Source organism: Myxine glutinosa, chromosome 9 (genome assembly GCF_964187855.1).
Source record: "Myxine glutinosa chromosome 9, kmMyxGlut1.1, whole genome shotgun sequence".
In the NCBI taxonomy this organism is placed as follows: Eukaryota; Metazoa; Chordata; class Myxini; order Myxiniformes; family Myxinidae; genus Myxine; species Myxine glutinosa.
The window spans coordinates 26970944-26991446 of NC_136269.1; the positions used below are offsets into that span (position 1 = coordinate 26970944).

The following is a 20503-nucleotide window of genomic DNA, read 5'->3' on the forward strand; positions in this document are numbered from 1 at the left end:
CATGCAGTCCAGTCAATCACCCATAACATGAACATGCAGCCGAGTCAATCGCCCATAACATGAACATGCAGCCGAGTCAATCACCCATAACATGAACATGCAGCCGAGTCAATCGCCCATAACATGAACATGCAGCCGAGTCAATCACCCATAACATGTACATGCAGTCCAGTCAATCACCCATAACATGAACATGCAGCCGAGTCAATCACCTATAACATGAACATGCAGCCGAGTCAATCACCCATAACATGAACATGCAGCCGAGTCAATCGCCCATAACATGAACATGCAGCCGAGTCAATCACCCATAACATGAACATGCAGCCGAGTCAATCACCCATACCATGAACATGCAGCCGAGTCAATCACCCATAACATGTACATGCAGCCGAGTCAATCACCCATACCATGAACATGCAGCCGAGTCAATCACCCATAACATGAACATGCAGTCCAGTCAATCACCCATAACATGAACATGCAGTCCAGTCAATCGCCCATAACATGTACATGCAGCCGAGTCAATCACCCATAACATGTACATGCAGCCGAGTCAATCACCCATAACATGAACATGCAGTCCAGTCAATCACCCATAACATGAACATGCAGTCCAGTCAATCACCCATAACATGAACATGCAGTCCAGTCAATCGCCCATAACATGTACATGCAGCCGAGTCAATCACCCATAACATGAACATGCAGTCCAGTCAATCCCCCATAACATGAACATGCAGTCCAGTCAATCGCCCATAACATGTACATGCAGCCGAGTCAATCACCCATAACATGAACATGCAGTCCAGTCAATCACCCATAACATGAACATGCAGTCCAGTCAATCCCCCATAACATGAACATGCAGCCGAGTCAATCACCCATACCATGAACATGCAGCCGAGTCAATCACCCATAACATGAACATGCAGTCCAGTCAATCCCCCATAACATGAACATGCAGTCCAGTCAATCGCCCATAACATGTACATGCAGCCGAGTCAATCACCCATAACATGAACATGCAGTCCAGTCAATCACCCATAACATGAACATGCAGTCCAGTCAATCGCCCATAACATGTACATGCAGCCGAGTCAATCACCCATAACATGAACATGCAGCCGAGTCAATCACCCATAACATGAACATGCAGTCCAGTCAATCACCCATAACATGAACATGCAGTCCAGTCAATCGCCCATAACATGTACATGCAGCCGAGTCAATCACCCATAACATGTACATGCAATCCAGTAAAAAAAAAAAAAATTTCCTTGCACTTCATTGAGTTCCATCTATGTTCTTTACTTTCCATTATCTCTCCATTTCTAACCAAATTATCAATTTCTCTGTTGCAGGCTCTGCAGTTCCATCCTCATTTAACAAACCTTAACAATTCCTATTTTGAAAAAAACAAAACAATGCTGAGAAACAATCTTTCTCCAGTGGCTTTTATTATTCGTTTTCTTTCCTTTCCCTTTGTTTTCCCGTTCAATAATTATCACAAGTTAAAGAAGCTCCAATTTGACTTTCACCAATTCAAATAAATGTACAGCAATGTAGCATCAGTGACGAGAGGTGAGTTGTATTTGCCATACTCATTGGAACTAATAACTGCAACAACAAAAAATAGTAAAAGAGAATAAGGGGCCCATATGGGAAATTATTAGTGTTTCAATCGGTCGACTTTGAATTGAAGATCATGGTCTACTTGATTGATTGATTTGATTGGATTGGATTGGATTGGATTGGATTGGATTGGATTGGATTGGATTTGATTTGATTTGATTTGATTTGATTTGATTTGTTTGTTTGTTTGTTTGTTTGTTTGTTTGTTTGTTTATTTATTTATTTATTTATTTATTTATTTATTTATTTATTTATTCATTCATTCATTCATTCATTTATTCATTTGTTTGTTCGTTCGTTCGTTCGTTCGTTCGTTCATTCATTCATTCATTCATTCATTTATTTATTTATTTATTTATTTATTTATTTATCCAACCTTCAGGAAATTCCTCAATTTCTGGGGAGGCAGCCATACCTTTTGCATGAACAGTCCAAACTCATCGGTTAAGTGTATCCACATTCATTAATGGAAACGACACATGGCTGCTTCCAATGAAAAAGCTGTAAACTTCATGATAAAGTTGCATTCACTCCTTAATCTTCGGAAGACCATCAAGACCAAATTTAATTATTTGTTTTTTTACCTTTTAAATTTTTTTTTTTTTTTGTATACTCAGTCGAGGCTCGTATAAAAGCTTACAAAAAGAACATATAATAATGGGAGTGGGAGACAAGAGGGGGGGGGGGGGGAGAGAGGGGAGCACAACAACAGTAGAGAACAGGGATATCAGGAGATCTGTGGAAGAGAGAGGGCTGGGACAGAATACACAGGATAAACAAGATGGACACTACTGGGGATTTTAGGAAAGAAAACAGGGAATTTGAAGGAGGTGGATTTGGGGTGGATTAACGGGGGGAGAAAACATTATGGTTTTGGGTGGGGGAAGATATGAGACGGTGGTGAACAGCTGCTTTGTAGACCTGGAGGGAGGAGTGGGATTGAAGAGAGTTTGTTCCAGTGGTGGGGTACAAGAGGAATGACAGAGTGAATGTGAGCGCAGTCTTGATTTTGGCGCATCTTGTGCGACCCTCCAAGTATTTGAAGTACTGAACAAGAACTGGCAGGCATTCAAGTCATCGAGAGTCGACGCTCCATGCTACGAAACACAAAACATCAGTTACAACGGCAACAATGGGTATTACAGGTAAAAGTGGAGTTAAGTGACAGAAAACCTGAATGACGTCGGGTTCAAGTCCAAGAAGAAGATGGAGCGGAAGTTTGTGCAAAGCGTTCGCGAGGACATCACAGTCAATAGAAAGGGCAGAAATCTACAAAGAGAAAAAAGTACAATCGTTGCAATTGATTAACCCCTATTCAGAAATGAATAAAGCAATTAAATCCACTTTATTGTTACCAACTAAATGTATTCATTCATTCTGAGTTTCTGGTGAAACTGCCAAAATCAAGACTCTCTGCTCACCTTCGCTCTTTCATTCCTCTTTTCTCCCGTCTCTGGAACAAACTCCCTCACTCCCTTCAATCCCACTCCTCCCTCCAGGTCTTTAAAACGGCTGTTCACCACCATCTCTTGTCTTCCCCCATCCAAAACCTTGATCTTTTCTATCCCCGCTAATTCACCCCAAATCCACTTTTCTGAAATACCGACTTCTTTCCTGGAAGTCCTTGCAGTGTCCATGTGTTTCTTTACCTCTCCCACCCTCCAACCCCCATTCCCACGCTTCCTCCCCCAAGCCCTCTACCTCCCACAGATCTCCCGATGTCCCTGCTCTCAAATGTTGTACTTGTGTGCTTCCCCCTCTCTCCCCATCTTGTCTCTTGCTCCCTTTCTTTCGTTTTATGTGTCCGTTTTTTTTGTCAGTAATGTTAGCTCTTCCACGAGCCTCGATCCTGTATAAAAAAAAAAATAATAATAATAATAATAATAAATAAATAAATAAATAAGTGTGGTTCAGAGAAATAAATGTTTTCTGAGCTTCAATTTAAAGTGAAGGAAAAGGCACATTAAAAAATATTGAATTTTTAGGTCTGATAAATATCTCATTTTCACTTCATCGTGTGATGGTAATGCAGATTGGAGTGTAAAATGCACCTCATCTATATGGCACGAGGCTCGTGGTGGTGTACCTGTATCCCATTGGTCGTCTGAAGATTAACGGTGCATCCTTACATCCAAGAATCATCAAATAATGATCACGTCCACAGTTTTGATTCTCGGTTTTTTATTTTGTTTTGTTTCCATTAAAATTTCTGTTTGTGTAGCACAATATTAAGAGAAAGGTAAAGTGAAAATGATTCTGTGCAACCAAAAGGTTAAATATTTATATGAAGCAATCACATCAATTAGCAACATACATCATAAGGAAAAAAAAAAATTGTCGCGTGAAAGAAGGGTTGGAAGTTCACTGTGGTTAAATGTGTCTAACCTGTTGTCTATCACTTCCTGTTTCATCCCACTCACGTTCTTCAGCAAATTGAAACTGGGAAAAGGCATCACCTGCAGAATACGGGGTATGGAGAGAGGCAGAATGGTACCAATGAGATGTCATCGAAAATCCAATCATCTATTGACTTAATTAGTCAAATTTACTTCAGTATATCAATTTCCTTTATGTGCACTTTTTGTGCATGTAGTCAAATCAGGGGCTATATACAAACACTCGGGCAACGGAGGACAAGATGGCCTTGTGTTCATTTACTTGTGCAAACTCGTGTTCATTTAAGGAATAAAACAAGCGTTACGCCTAGGTCCCCCATCGGTGAAGTGATGTGAGTTGACAAAGTGGAAGACGCAAGGCGGCCATCTTGGATTTTGACGTGGCGACCCAATTTTCAACAGCGTTCTCCCTTATGCGTGGATACACCCACACACCAGATTAGAAGTTAGTAGTTCGTTTATTTTTCAAGGTATTTCGCTCACAAGGTTCAGACATATATATGGTGGCGGCCATCTTGGATTTTGACGTGGCGACCCAATTTTCAACAGCGTTCTCCCTTATGCGTAGATACACCCACACACCAGATTAGAAGTTGGTATTTCGCTTATTTTTCAAGATATTCCGCTCACAAGGTTCAGACATACATGGCGTCAGACATACATGGCGGCGGCCATCTTGGATTTTGACGTGGGTTGCACCCACACACCAAATTAGAATTCGGTCCTTCGGTTACGCACGCACGTTCGCATGCACGCCCGCATGCACACACGCACGCACTGACGCACGCACACACGGACGGAGGGGAAACCCATAGTCCCCCTTTCGCTCCTCGGTGCGACGGGGGACAACAAACCGTACAACAGGTATAAGCCTCCCCCTATCCTTACAGGGGTTTGATAAGAACTAAATTTTTATCTTTATTTATTTTTCAAATCGAACATTTTTCGAAGAATCGATCGAATTATTACATCCGCCAGCTAAGATGGCCGGAGGCTATGTTTACACCTGTTTGTCTGCCAGTCTGTGAGCAGGATATCTCAAAAGGTTGTGGACGAATTTGGACGAAACGTGGTGGACAGTTTGAGTGTGCGGCAATGACGAATCGATTAGATTTTGGAGAAGGTGTGAATACGGATACTATAATTTGTTTCGTGATTCTTCACCATTAAGAGATCGGGGCCAAAAACGACATATAGTGTAATATCTCAAAGAGTTATGGATCGATTAAGACAAAACCTGGTGGATAGGTTGGGTGTGTGACGAGGACCAATTGTCTCGATTTTGGTGAAGATCCGGATCGATGAATTAGAAATTTTGAAAAGTGATTCTTCACCATTCAGAGATCGGGTCAAAAAATGATATATAGCACAATATTTCAAAACATTGCAGCCAAATTATGACGAAACTTTGTGGATGATTTGGGTAGGTGATAATAACAAGGCAATTAGATAACACGGTGTTTGTTCAAGGAGGAAACACCCCTTGGGGAGGGGGATATTATTAGTATCAATATTGTTTTGTAATAACAAATATTTCATCCTTATCCTTTCAAAGTAAGACTTTCATCCATAGCTTGATGGAATACTGCACTCCCCTTTGGGTTGGCTTCCCGGCCTCATGCTTTGCTCAGCTTGACGCCACGGAAAAAGAAACCAAGGCCTTCAAGATCATTGGAATATTCCGCAATGAAGTAGAGTTGATGGGCCCATCACTTTGCCATCACCGACATGTCGGTGCTCTCTGTCTTCTTCCGCCTCCTGTCTGCTATTGCGGCCTCTGCCTTCTCAGTGCTTTGTCCCCATTGCCCCCCCCCCCCCCCACACACACCCCCTCCCCGCCCTTCCATCTCAGGTATCTGCAGAGTGCAAATGCAGTCCACCAGAAACCCCTCGATAGTGAAACTCAAAATATCCAGGATCACTGCTCACATTCACTCAACGGTTCCTCGTTTCCACCACTTGTGAAACCAACCTCCACATTCTTCTCTTCAATCTCATTCTTCCTTCCAAGTCTTCAAAGCAGCTGTTCCCAACCACCTCATATCATCTCCCATCCAAAGAAACAAGGTTTTCTACACCTGTTAACCCACTCGTCACCCAACCTTCCAGCCCCCCCTCCCCCAAACCCCCAAATGTATTTTTTGCTTTGTACTGTCATTCCAGAGTTTTCAAAGGCAGGGTGATTCACCCATGTGTGTGCCCGTCCCTCAGATGGACGTTAAACCGGTGTCTCGTCTGCCAACATTATTTGGTGGACATTGAAGATCCCACGGTGTCCTTTGGGAAGAGTAGATGAGCCATCTTTCAAAGTTTCCAGTATTTCCTTTCTGACGGTTTGTGGCTGTATCCATCTTGTTCACTCCCTGTGTCCTCCCCAAGTCCTCATACTTCCCCACATCCCTTATTTGTCAAAGTCTCCCTCTATGTTGACCCTCAACCCTGTTCTTGGTGTTTGCCCCCCCCCCCCCTTTATTTCTACTGTTCAATATGTTATATTACGTCCTGATCTGTCCTGTGATTTAGCTCATCCACGAGCCTCAACATACAAAAATTAAGTGATCGACTGATCCTGTACCCAAGCGAGGATAATACGACCCCTGAAATATTTGTTACTTGCCCTTATTTTCTAAGCCAATTGATTATCTTGGGGTTGGGGTGGAACGAGTAAGAGACTGATCACACTAATGGAAATTTCTAACTCTGTCATGCTTGCGGACTTGATTCACATTTTGAATTTCTGTCTTGGGTGTTTGGTTCTCTCTCACATAATTATCAGAGTAAAAGTAATCTGACTTTTCCCATTCGGAATTGTTTTTATCTGAGTTTTCAATTCATTCATCACAATTGACATTGACCCCCTGTACCTCTTCCAACTAAATCTACTTGCGATTGGTAAGATTGGTCAGAACGACAGCAGAAATTCCCGTACAGGTGCAATCATATGCCAGGAAAGTCCAAATAATATTACGTTGATTATTTCAAATAGATATATGAAAAAGTAAGTTCGAAATTACAAGCAAACCATGCAGCAAATGAAAGTGATATTGGCCTTGCAAAATCTGTGAAGTTGTGCATAACATACAACTATGCTGGTTGTTGTTGCCATTGGATAACTGTTAGCTGAGGAGTAGGCGCACTGTGCAGCCATACTCCATTTTGGTCCATTTTGTCAAGATGTATTGATTGAACTGCTCAATACTTTATTGAATTAATATGGGAGATACACCAGCAGGGGATACATTAATATGAGAAAATGTGTATGACCGAATATTGGAGTTACCGAGCAAGCCACTGTTCCGGCATGGGTACACAAGTGGTTGGCCTGACATCCGCAAGTTGAAGGGGCCCATTTTGGATGTAGCAACCTGGTAGGTTAAGCAGGGGCCATGTAATCATATCCACGTTTTTTTTTGTTTTTTTTTCATACTGAATCGAGGCTCGTGAAAGAGCTGACATTTACGTCAAAAACAAATCAGCCAGACAAACAAAATATATAAAAAGAGGGAGCAGAAGACAAGAGAAGGGGAAGCACACAAACACTTGAGAGCACACAACATTTAAGAGCAGGGAGGTGTGTGGGAGGGAGAGGGCTTGGGGGGAGGAGGCGTGGGAAGGGGGGGGGGGGTGGGTGGGAGAAGTATAAAACACAAGGACACCAAGGACATCCAGGACAGAAGTTGGTATTTCAAAAAAGTGGAATTGGGGTGAAATTAGCGGGGATAGAAAAGATCAAGGTTTTGGATGGGGGAAGATAAGAGATGGTGGTGAACAGCTGTTTTAAAGACCTGGAGGGTGGAGTGGGATTGAAGAGAGTGGGGGAGTTTGTTCCAGAGGCGGGAGAAAAGAGGAATGAAGGAGTGAAGGTGAGCATAGAGTCTTGATTTTGGCAGTTTAACCATAAGAGGGTTGCAGGCAGATCTTGTGCGACCTGCAGGAATATTTACGGGACAGAGCCCAGAGAGAGCTGGGGGGGGCAAGGCCAGAGAGGAGTCGGTAGAAGACGGAAAGACCACCAACCTGCCTGCGGTGAGTGAGGGAGAGGCCCTTCGAGTTAGCTTCATCGCGGGAGATTCCAATGATTCTGAATGCTTTGGTTTCAACAGCGTGAAGACGAGCTAGGTGTGAGGCAGGAGCACCAGCCCAGAGGGGAGATCAGTATTCAATGGAGCTGCAGATGAAAGCCTTGTATGTGGTGAGGAGCTCAGGTGTGCCAAGGAAGGACTTCGCACGACGGAGGATGCCCAGTCGGCGACTGGCTTTGGAGGCCAGATTTGAAATGTGGTTTTCCCAGGAAAGATCATGGCAGATAGTGAGACCCAAAAGCTTGAGTGACAGAACTTCTTGGAGAGGATTATTCAGGAAGTGGATGGGAGGGTTGTCCAGTCGGTCGTTTTGGAGAGACATCGTAAGAGTGTGAGATTTGTCAGGATTGAAAGACATGTTCCACTTGTTTGCCCAGTTTGTGATTTTGTCCAGGTCTGCAGAGAGTGAGGAGGCTGCAGACTGCCGATCTGAGAGATGAAGAATGGAGCGACAGAGAGTAGAGTCATCAGCAAAGAGATAGAGAGGATTTTCAAGAGAGTCAGAGAGATCATTGATGAAGACCAGAAAAAGCACAGGGCCCAGAACACTGCCTTGGGGAGCTCCAGCCTGAACAGGGAGAGGAGATGAGAGAAACCCATTCAGGGCCACACGTTGACTACGACTAGAGAGGACGTCCGCCAGCCATGCATGGAGATTTCCATGGATACCAAAAGAGGAGAGTTTGGTGAGCAGAGCGGGGTGCCAGACCGTATCGAAAGCAAGTGATAGGTCGAGGGAGACAGCTCTAATTTCCTGTTTGGCATTGAGGACCTCCATCCTTTGTTGAGAAAGCAGAAGCAGCATGTCCAGAGTAGAGTGACCAGGTCTGAAACCAAATTGATGATCAGAGATCAAGCCATTGGAGAAGAGGAAAGATTTCATATCTGAAGCAATGATGGATTCCATGACTTTGCTGATAATTGGGAGAAGGCTGATTGGTCTGGAGCTGCTGGGATCGGTTTTTGCACCTTTTTTGTGCAAAGCGGTGATGTTGGCAGATTTCCAAGCAAATGGCAGATGACCTTGAGCAAAAGAGAGGGTGAAGAGAACAGAGAGAGGGAGTGAAAGAGCGGAAGAACAGGATTTTAGGACCCGTGGGCTGATGCCGTCAGGTCCAGTTGCAGAATCAGAGTCGAGGGTTGACAGAAACTTTTCCACCTTGTCAGGAGGAAAGGGCACAGAGTCCAGGAGCAGCTGGGTACGACTGGGTACGGTGGGTACGGTGGGTACAGAGAGGGATGGGTTTGGGACACACGATTTAGAGGCAAACACAGAGTTGGAGCATTCAGCTTTTTCACGTGCGGAGTCAGCCATTAAGCCGTTTGAGGTGAGGGAGGGGATGGAGGGGGAACAAACACCAGAAACAGATTTGACCAGACGCCACCAGGATTTGGAAGAGGGAGACAGATAAGAGAGTTCTGTCCTGAGAACGGAGAGATATTGTTTCCTGGCTCTCCTGAGGGTGGACACACACTTGTTTCGGGCTTTGTGAAAGGATATGAGATTTCCTTCCGTTGGATTTGCTTTCCAGGAGATGAAAGCAAGTTGTTTCTGGGCAATAGCCTCACCACAAGATTCCGTGTACCATGGACGGGAGGAAGGGTATGACAACTGAAGACGAGATGGGATAAATCTGTGCATGAGAGAGAGCAATTTACTTTGGAAGAATTCCCAGGATGAGTTGATGTCAGAGGCGGTAGAGATGGGAGTCCAGTCCAGATGATTGATGGCTGCTTGAAGACCGTGCCAGTTGGCCTGAGTGAAATGCCAGACTCGTCAACACTGAGGAGGCTCTCTGAGAATGATCAGAGAGATGTCCACTTTAACAAGCACATGATCAGATGAGCCGATTGGAGCAGAAGAAGAGCAGCAGACATTTTCAGGGAAGTTAGTCATAACCAAGTCCAGAAGAGAAGATGCTCCGTTGACTGAGATCCGGGTCGGGAAATTGACAGATTGTGTCAGTCCCAGTGAGTCACAGAAGTCCTTAGCTGAAGAGCCATGGCTGGTGAGAGAGGTACCCACACCCAGCCAACTGGCATGGTGACAATTGAAATCACCACATATGAGGATTAGAGAGTTGGGATGGGTAGATTTATTTTTTTTTGATTTTTTTTTTTTGTTGTTTTTTGTATACAAGATCGAGGCTCGTGAAAGAGCTAAATATTATCAGACAGCGGCTAAAAAGATAGAAGGGGGAAAGAGCTAAAAGAGCTAAAATGAAATGAAAGAGCTAAAAAGATAGAAGTTGGTCCATATTATCAGACAGCGGGATGTAGATGGAGTCATCACTGTTTGGTGGACGGTACAACACACATGTGAACAAAAGGTGGGAGCGAAGTGGAAGCCGTAGCCAAAGGTATTCCTGTGGGTGAGGTGGAGAGAGGGCAGTGCAGGGCGAGTGAGGAAGAGAGTTTTTTTTATAAAGATAGCAACCCCCCCTCCAGGACGAGGCTCAGGTCTATCATACCGGAGGAGGGAGTAACTTGGGAGAGATACCAAGGAATCAGAGACATCATGAAGGAGGAAAGTTTCTGTTAAGCAGATCACATCTGGTTTGTCAGAAGCAACCTGTATGGAGAGATCAGTCAAGTTTGAGCGAAGGCCCCGGATGTTTGAGGTCCATACTGTTAAAGATGCACGTTCTCGTTAATGGCAAAAGCAGAAATTAACTTTGGCTCAAAAAAACTGTAGACTCGGTTTACATTTATGAAGTGACAGTGGTCATGCCCCAAGACAACTGTCTGATTTATTGGAATGATTCACCAGAGGTCACTCACAGCTGGACTAACCCCGGGCCCATATAATACTAGAGTTCAGCGAACTTTACAAGAGGTGCCATGTTGTCACCCAACTGTTCATGTGTGGTGTACCGTTAATTACTAATTATTGGAACATATCTTGGAGACCTTCATACCTTTTCAATCCATTAAAACTTTTAGGCCCATACAGGCATTTGACTTTAGACCCTTCAGACATTCAGAACCTTTAAACCCGAGACCTCTTAGAACACTAACTTTAGACACTCAAAATCCCTCAAGACCGTAAACACCTGCATTAGACCCTCAAGACTTTTAGACCCTTTCATCCCTCAAAATCCTCAGCAAGTAAAATCCATCTCATGTAAAAAAAGTGAGGATAAATTTATTCTGGAATTGGTGGTGGTTCGTATGCAGCTTGTGGCTGCTTGGCTGCATCATTTTCTGGGGGCACGGCTGTGCAGATGATGCAATGCCCCCTATTACCAGTAATCTGGTACTCACTTTGCCGACCTTGGAAGGATGACAGGATAAGTCTACCCACCTGGTGTTATTTCAACAGCATGACATCGGCTCCAACTCAGGATCCTAAAAACTCAAGCCAGCCACCTTGACTATTGAACCACCACCAGGCATATTCTGGAACTGAAAATATGATTTAATAATGAATTATTGCGAATTAATTATATAAATGAACAGGATTCTAACTAATTAATTGATATACAGTTGTAGCCAAAAATATTGGCACCCTTGCACTTTTTTCAAATAACTCAAAATTTTCTCAAAAAATAAATTGAAATTGACAAAAGTATTTGGTCTCCACAATTCTTTATTTCACTGTTAATATTACAGAACCTTTGTTTTTTTATTCAGAACTTAACATGTCCTTTGAAATCAGAAAATAACAATAAATGGCATTGACAAAATTATTGACACCCTCGACTTAATATTTGGTAGCACGGCCTTTGGACAAAATAACTGCAGTCAAGCGCTTCCAATAGCCATGAATGAGCTTCCTACACCTCTCTACTGGTGGTTTGGCCCACTCTTCTTGTGCAAACTGCTCTAGTTCTCCCAGATTTGAAGGATGCCTTCTCCCAAAATGCTGTTTTCTGATCTCCCCACAGGTGTTCAATGGGATTCAGGTCTGGACTCATTGCTGGCCACTTCAGAACAGTCCAGCGTTTTGAGTTAAACCATTCCTGGGTGCTTTTTGAAGTGTGTTTGGGGTCATTGTCCTGCTGCAAGACCCATGACCTTCGATGGAGACCCAGCTTTCTGACACTGGGTTGAACATTGCACTCCAAAATGCCTTGGTAATCTCCTGATTTCATGATGCCATGCACACATTCAAAGCACTCAGTGCCAGAGGCAGCACACCAACCACAAATCTTCACTGAACCTCCTCCATGTTTGACTGTAGGGAAGGTGTTCTTTTCTTTGAAGGCTTCATTTTGTTTTCTGTAAACATAGAGATGATGTGCTTTACCAAAAAGCTCTAATTTGGTCTTATCTGTCCACAGGACATTCTCCCAGAAGGATTATGGCTTTTTCAGGTGTGTTTTGACAAACTCCAGACGGGCTTTCTTATGTCTCTGTCTCGGCAGGGGGTCCTCCAGCGTCTCCTACCATAGAACCCCCTTTCATCGAGTTGGCGACAGATGGTGTGAGTTGAAACTGTCGTTCCTTGTGTCTGAAGATCAGCTTGAATCTGTTTGGTAGTTTATCGAGGTGCTTTCTCCACCATTCAAACAATCCTTTGCTACAATCTTCGATCAAGCTTTCTCTTGCAGCAACGTCCAGGGAGGTTGGCTGCAGTGCCATGGGCCTTCAATTTCCTGATAACATTGTGTACGGTGGACACAGGAACATAACGGTCTCTGGAGATGGACTTGTAGCCTTGAGATTGTCCATGCTTGGCTACAATCTTTTGTCTGACCTCCTCAGACAATTCTCTGGTTTTCTTTCTTTTCTCCATGCTCATTGCGGTAAACACAGTGACACAAAACAGCAGAATGACTTCTTTTCTCTCTTCAAACTGGTTGAATGAGTGATTTCAATATTGCAGGCACCTACAACTCAGCATAGGTGAGTTCAATTCCAAAGTAAAGGAGAATCCCCTGCTTGAAATCTAATTATTTCCAACAACTTCTAAAAGGTGCCAATAATATTGTCCGGGGCATTTTAGGATTTCTGTGTGGAATAAGGTAAGACTTAGTAATTTTTTCAGCATCTTTTGTTTTGTTCCACTGAAAACCAAAGAAATACATATGTGGATGCCAAAAGATTTTTTTTATTTCAACAATTATCTGAAAGAAATGGCACATTATTTGAAAAAAGTGCAAGGGTGCCAATATTTTTGGCCACGACAGTGTGTGGGAATATTACACCCACGCCACTGCTTCCGGAGCACTCACTGCCAACCATAGGAGAACCAACGGCCTGCTCACAAGAGGGTCTTCCTCCAATGGGATGGACAAATCCATGTAAGCTTATTTTCTTAACACCTATTCCCCATGCGGAGGTATACGGGGTTAGGGGAGGGGGGGGGGGGGGTGCCCCCAAAAATATGTATTTTTGTTTGTTTAAAGTCTTATGATTATGTTAGTATGATTCTACATGCTGCCCTGTCTTCTAGCAACCATTGAAATTGGTTTAAAATACCTTTGGTCATGCAGTATACTGTTTATTCTACCAGGTGAGTGCCAGGGGTATTGCCCCTATGTTTAAAAAATGTTTTTTTCTGACTTGTACCTGATAACGCTGTAAAACACAAACCCGTTATAGGTAAACATGGGTACAAGTGAAACCGAAGCCAAGATGCAGAATGTGAAATCTCAATTTTTAGTTTTGGACCGATAATAAAATAAGCCTAAGCTTGTACGCACGCGCGCACGCACGCACGCACGAGTTTTAGTGTTCTCTCGAAATGATTATACGCTGTTTGATGAGCCATGACAAAAAATAAATTGATGAATTCCTCCACGGAAAAAGTCAATGCAAATTAATTAAACGTTCGGCAACGAGAAAGATGTGGAGAAGATAATCAAATGAAGCATTCCATATTATAATTCCAAAACAAAATCTGCAGGACAATGAATTTTGTGTATTAAATAAGGTAAATAGAAATCTGCACAATGATCCTTAGATCAATGAACAAAAAAAAAAAAGTCCAAACAAATCCATAATAACAAAAAAGGAAATGCAAATAAATCCATAATCAGGGTTCAGAGTATTTGACAATAAGGATTATCTTAGCACTTTGTCTTGCCAATGGAATGCACAATCAGCAGGTGAGCAATATATTAGGATGAGACTGACACACACACACACACACACACACACACACACACACACACACACACACACACACACACACACACACACGCTAGGTGTGGCTCCTCCTCCAGTTGCCTAGCCAGCAGTCACACCGGCACAGAGCACAGTATCCGAGCCAAAGACGTACAACAGGAGGACGTGCCAGGGTGTGCGCTCAAATGCTGGTGAGTTGGACATTTTCTTCTGCTCTCTTTGTCTTCAATAATGTCAGGCACATGTTGTGAAAATGCAATTTGAAACAAGAATGGCACAAAATGTACTAGGTATGAAGATGAATAAACTAGGAGTCAATCTATTTACTAGGTCAGTAATAAATGAGAGCTTTTCTTGTGCAGTATACGCTATAATGCCAATTTCCCATGTACGAATACTAAAAAAATTATTCATCATCCTAGCCGCTTTGGAAGCTACCTGGGGCCGCATTGTTGCTCTGTAATTGCTATTTTTAAAAAGTGTTACACATGATATAATCAACTTAACAATGACATCTGGAAAAAGTATTATTCTATACGTATATTACGTATACACGTGCTTGATGTGGACATACAAGTTGCTTGGACTGCCAAGTTAATCTGGCTTAGAAACTAGGCAGGGGTCTTACTTTGCTTTCCTGCACAGCACCACAAATGCCATATGTGTGATCTGAAACCTGAGCAATGCAGGAAGGAACCTTGGTGGAGGAAGTCTTGAAAATGCAAACATTCTTATAACCATTGCCAAAGTAATGTAAACATCACTAAGAGATAGCTCCGCCACGAAACCGACAAATATTTGCAGAAAGAGCCGAATTAACATGACCCGAATGTTTGCTTTGTGCTAAACAAAGCACCTTTTTTGGTTAACTCAAGGTGTTGCAGTTTTAACAGAGCAGTATAATCCCTCAGCCCTCCCATAACAATCCCACCGCACTCCTCAAATATTTGTACATGCCTAATTAAGGTGGAGAATAGAAGAGGAAGAGGTGGAGGATTGGACATTCCATCAATGAGCTAAAGGTAACAAATGTACCGGCACCAAAAAAAACAACTCTACCACTTTTAAATGTTAAACAAATCGTATATCAACATCTCAATGCGTTTACATTTCCTGGTTCGTTAACCAATATTTTGACATCCAAACAAATATAAAAATCTAGAAAGCATGTGCAATGGCCTGTCCGCATTCGATTGTATCCAGTCATCAGCTCTTTCACGAGCCTCGATTCAGTATACAAAAAAAATAAAAATCTTTTTCTTCTTGTGTATGCTCAAAATAACGAAAACTGTTTTAAAAAATGAAAAATGAAAATTATTGATTTTATGCAGGCTTGACCTTTGACCGTTTGATCTAAAAACAATCGGCTCGTTGCTTTTGATTGGTGTACCAATTCAGTGACCCAATATGCAAATTCCTGAAATTTCACATCAATCGGATGAAAATTGATGATTTTATGTGATGCTGACCTATGACCTTTTGACCAAATGATTAATTTACCTTCTACATATTCTCAAAATAAACCTATGTTGAAAATTTGATGACAAAACTCAAATGGTAAATTGAAATTTCAGACTAATTGCATGAAAATTTATATTGATGATTTTAGGCAATGCTGACCTTCAACCTTTTGACCTTTTGAGAAAAATATTAATTTGTCTTCTCCATATTTTCATAATAAAGCTTTGTTGAAAATGTGTTGACAAAACTTAAATGGTAAATTGAAATCTCAGGTCAATTGGATGAAAATTGATGATTTTATGTGACACTGACCTTTGACCTATTGATCTTTTGACAAAAATATGAATTTTCCTTCTCTGTATTATCAGAGTAAAGTTTTGATGAAAATTTGATGACAATAGCTTAAATGTTAAAAAGAGTCACGGCCAGGACACACACACACACACACACACACACACACACACACACACACACACACGTACACACACACACACACACACACACACACACACACACACACACACACACACACACACACACACACACACACATGATGACAATACCCCATCTCCTGCTGTGTAGGGGATGGGCTAATGATCAGGAGAAAGATGGTTTATATTGTGAAAGCAAAGCCTGGACCCAATATCAGGCCAGTTATCAGGCTGACAGGTACGCTCCACCACCATTAATTTGGCAATGTGCCTCCACTCCACCACCTTTAATTTGGCAATGCACCTCCTGCACTCTTAGCCCTCTGGCTCCAACAGGTCACAATCCTTCTCACATCCTCTTTCCTGGTTTGTGTGTTTGCCTCATGATGTCACAGTAAATTAAAATCTCATATATTGCATTTGTTTATCCATTGTCTCTTTATGTTCATGTGAATTAATGTTAAAGTAACAGGAAGCTCCAGGAGCCTGTGATATAACTCACCATAATTTTATAAATAATTACATCTACTACTACAACCACGTCTTGTCACACCATTAATCACAAAGGGCAAATACTTACTCTGTACTAATTTTATTCATGGTCGTGGACCTCACATCTACCTGTTTCTTGGCACCCCTTGTTTCAGTAGATAAACCTTTGTGCGCTCTCCTACATGCCTCATGACTGTTTATATTAAACAATCCCCATCTAAAATGTCATTGGCACACCAAATATGAACAAAACCCTCCATTTGAAGTTGGAAGCATTCAGCAAAAATTACCTTTGCTCTTATGATTAGCTGATATCAAGAAGTATAAAGTTTTGAAAATAAACATCTCAAATTCTGTTTTAAGGGTGTTTTACAATTAACAAGAATTACTTTGACTGCACAACAAATATTCCATATTCGTTCGGATGCAGCACAAGGAATCCAGGTAGCATGCAATGCCCTCTGCTGGTTAGGGCAGGAATCGGTGATTTGTTCAGTGTGCTGGCGATAGCTCACCTACTCTCTGTGAAGGACACTGAGGGGTCTTTAACGTCCAACTATCAGTCCTGGCAAATGGGCATCCTGTTTAACGTCCATCCGAAGGACGACACGCACATTGATGAAGCACCCACCTGCCTGTGAAACCCCGGGCTGACAGTTTATAGCTGGGTCGTGATTCAAACCCATGCTCGACAGCTTAGAGGAGAGTGTGCGTACCTGTCAGCTCTGCACAACAAGTGATAACATGCCACTATACTATATGGTACTTGTAATACATGTATTTAAACTCGATAAATAAATGATAAATTTTTAGCTGCGACGAGCAGCTCTATGAGAGGACCGCGTTGTTGTTCTTGTTGTTGGGGTGCCTTTTTGAATAGCGCATGCGCATACACTCGGACGTGCGTTGGTATGAGGTAAGAACATCGCGGACTAAAATCGCGATTTGTTTGAAGAAACCAGAATAAATTTAGCAACAAAGACAACATGAATGTTTTCATATCAATCTCGTTTCACAGAACTTGACACAAATTAGGTGTAATTATTGAATAGCGCATGCGCACACACTCGGATGTGCGTTGGTATGAGGTAAGAACATCGCGGACTAAGATCGAGATTTGTTTGAAGAAACCAGAATAAATTTAGCAACAAAGACAACATGAATGTTTTCATATCAATCTCGTTTCACAGAACTTGACACAAATTAGGTGTAATTATTGAATAGCGCATGCGCATACACTCGGATGTGCGTTGGTATGAGGTAAGAACATCGCGGACTAAAATCGCTATTTGTTTGAAGAAACCAGAATAAATTTAGCAACAAAGACAACATGAATGTTTTCATATCAATCTCGTTTCACAGAACTTGACACAAATTAGGTGAAAATATTGAATAGCGCATGCGCACACACTCGGATGTGCGTTGGTATGAGGTAACAATATCGCGGACTAAAATCGCGATTTGTTTGAAGAAACCAGAATAAATTTAGCAACAAAGACAACATGAATGTTTTCATATCAATATCGTTTCACAGAACTTGACACAAATTAGGGGTAATCATTGAATAGCGCATGCGCATACACTCGGACGTGCGTTGGTGTGAGGTAAGAACATCGCGGACTAAAATCGCGATTTGTTTGAAGAAACCAGAATAAATTTAGCTGAAAGACTAAAAGACGCTAGTGCATGCGTATAATTTAATGACTGGTCGAATTTGGTAGCACATATTGCAACGGATATCCTAATGATTATACACGTCGCAGCTGGTGACCACACTGTGGTCATTTTTCTCTTGTTACATATCTAAACACTATTGTCTTGTATTTTAAGTTCTAAACCTGTTGAAGGAATAGGAGGGAAACCACAAGTTGTGAACATTACGACGACAGCAACAAAACCTGCCCAGATTGCTACTCCATTGCAAAGTGCTGTGGGTCGGCCAGGAATTTGGTCGGCGTGCCGGCACACGATGGCATGCACTTGCGAAGAACGCCGTGGTATACACAATATTCACCAGTGACCATCAGCATATGCGACACCCGACGTAGCGTACCTATGAAGGACGGTGTACTCATTGCTGCACCAGGGTGATAGTTTATAGTTGGGTCGAGAATCAGACACACGGACAAAACAGCTCAAAGGAGAATACACGACTGCGTTGCTCTACCAATTCAACGATGCAACTGTGAAAAATGAATGAATGATCGTTTTAAGGCCATTTTCCCCACTAGAGCGTGGGTTAGCCTTGCGGGCCCCATGACAATCATGGTTCCCTGTTTGAGGCAATGTTTTTATGGCCGGATGCCCTTCCTGACGACAACCCTTAGTCGCCTCTTACGATGCGCAGGGATACGGTGTACCTATTCCAAACCGGGGTACAGACCGAGAATACACGACTGCGTTACTCAACCAATTCAACGATGCAACTGTGATGTCTTAAAACAATAACACACCACAAGATATCTCTAACAAGCAGCTTTGTTTTTTAAATTGAGATCGAGGCTCATGGAAGAGCTGAGAAACTTCCACTGAACTGCTGCAGCGTGGCTCATTAGCACGGGAACGGGAATGGTGAAACATCACCAGCAGCTCAGTTGGTGTGTTGGAAAGCGAGGCGCCCCGTGCTCTCACATTCTCGTGATGAATGCCCGTCACCTGCCTGTTAACACAACGAAGCATGACAATACCAACATGTGTGCGCACGTGCGAGTGTGCGCGCGCACGTCTGCTTATGGATGTTAGCATTAAACCTTGCGATTACAATCACTTCCGACTAAATGTTCATGTCACAGCACTTCGAGTGTCTCGGCCAAAGACACACAACTGATCGCAGAGCCGATGCTTTTGAAAGGCAGACAAATGAGGAAGCATTATCTCGGTGGAAAGATACACGTAAGGATTTGCCAATATTTTCCAGCATTTTTCATTTAAAAAGTTATTTTACTAACTTATCACTTCTCCCCTTTATAACTAAACACCAGCACCGTACCAACAGCGTCAAACTGCTAAACACCGCCGAAACCACCAATCCGCCCCACATTCCCAAATCGCAGCATCATGGCAAATGTTAAAAAAAAAACTATATTCCACTTCACAACCAGTGATTATATCTTTATGGAAACATTTATGATGGAAATTAAGAATTAATTTCCAAATGGCCACAAAATATTGGAATAGCAAATGGGCCCAAAACACAGGCAATCAATTGTCCTTCAAGTAAATAAGACATGTGTGGCCTGTGGGGAAGATAGGGATGAAATGATGACAACGAGGTGATGTTATGTGATCTTTCTTGGAGGAACGGCTCGATCAATGCCATCCGGGAATAGCGATGTCATATCGTGCGTTCCAGCAAATAGATTGAAAACCAACAACCAGGAATGTACCAACGAGCTGTGCCTGACGCAATCAAATAATTGGGATCATTTCATGATTACACCATAGTGCAAGGTGCAAGCTAGGGGGATAAGTGAAACAAAACAGAAGGCCCAGTGGGAATAGAATAAAAATGAATCATTACAAGCCATTGTCATGAACTTATGGCAATGTGGCATGGTCACGTGACATTTAGAAAGCTTAGACCAACGATAAATCTTACAGAGCTAGCTTATGCTCGAGCCTCTGCATACCTCCATCGACGATGATCAGTAACAATCGTTTCCCTGGTATCCAACGACGCCGGACCAAACATGGCTAACCTTCGGTACAGCTGGTGGGTGTCTAGCCAGTCGGTCCAGCGTCGTTGACTATATAGGGTTCGCGCTGTAACTGTGCATTACAATTTTATTGTCAAATTGATCGAAAGCTCATTCATCGTGTGCGTGTAGATAAATCACTTGTACGACAGAGACATTTTATTTTCCATGTGTAGGGGGTGGGGCGGAGCTGGCCGGATATCTCAAGACGTAGTGTAGTTGAACCAAAGAGTGCACAG

The 20503-nt window shown here is 42.6% G+C and overlaps 2 protein-coding genes across 7 annotated transcripts in view; one reads left to right on the forward strand and one right to left on the reverse strand.

Moving 5' to 3' along the window:
* AVEN (apoptosis and caspase activation inhibitor) overlaps positions 1–20503 on the reverse strand; it is a 90599-nt gene that overhangs the window by 21562 nt on the left and 48534 nt on the right. For all 6 annotated transcript variants that reach the window (XM_078784211.1, XM_078784216.1, XM_078784213.1 and 3 more), the window contains exons 4-5: positions 4021–4091; positions 2809–2904 (exon numbers count right to left, since the gene is read on the reverse strand). In XM_078784211.1, coding sequence (XP_078640337.1) covers positions 2809–2904; positions 4021–4091 — 167 coding nt within the window. The remainder of the gene's footprint in view (positions 1–2808; positions 2905–4020; positions 4092–20503) is intronic.
* LOC137417646 (muscarinic acetylcholine receptor M1-like) overlaps positions 14316–20503 on the forward strand; it is a 74786-nt gene continuing 68598 nt past the window's right edge. Inside the window, exon 1 of the mRNA XM_078784210.1 lies at positions 14316–14376. The gene's annotated coding sequence lies outside the window, so the exon portion shown is untranslated. The remainder of the gene's footprint in view (positions 14377–20503) is intronic.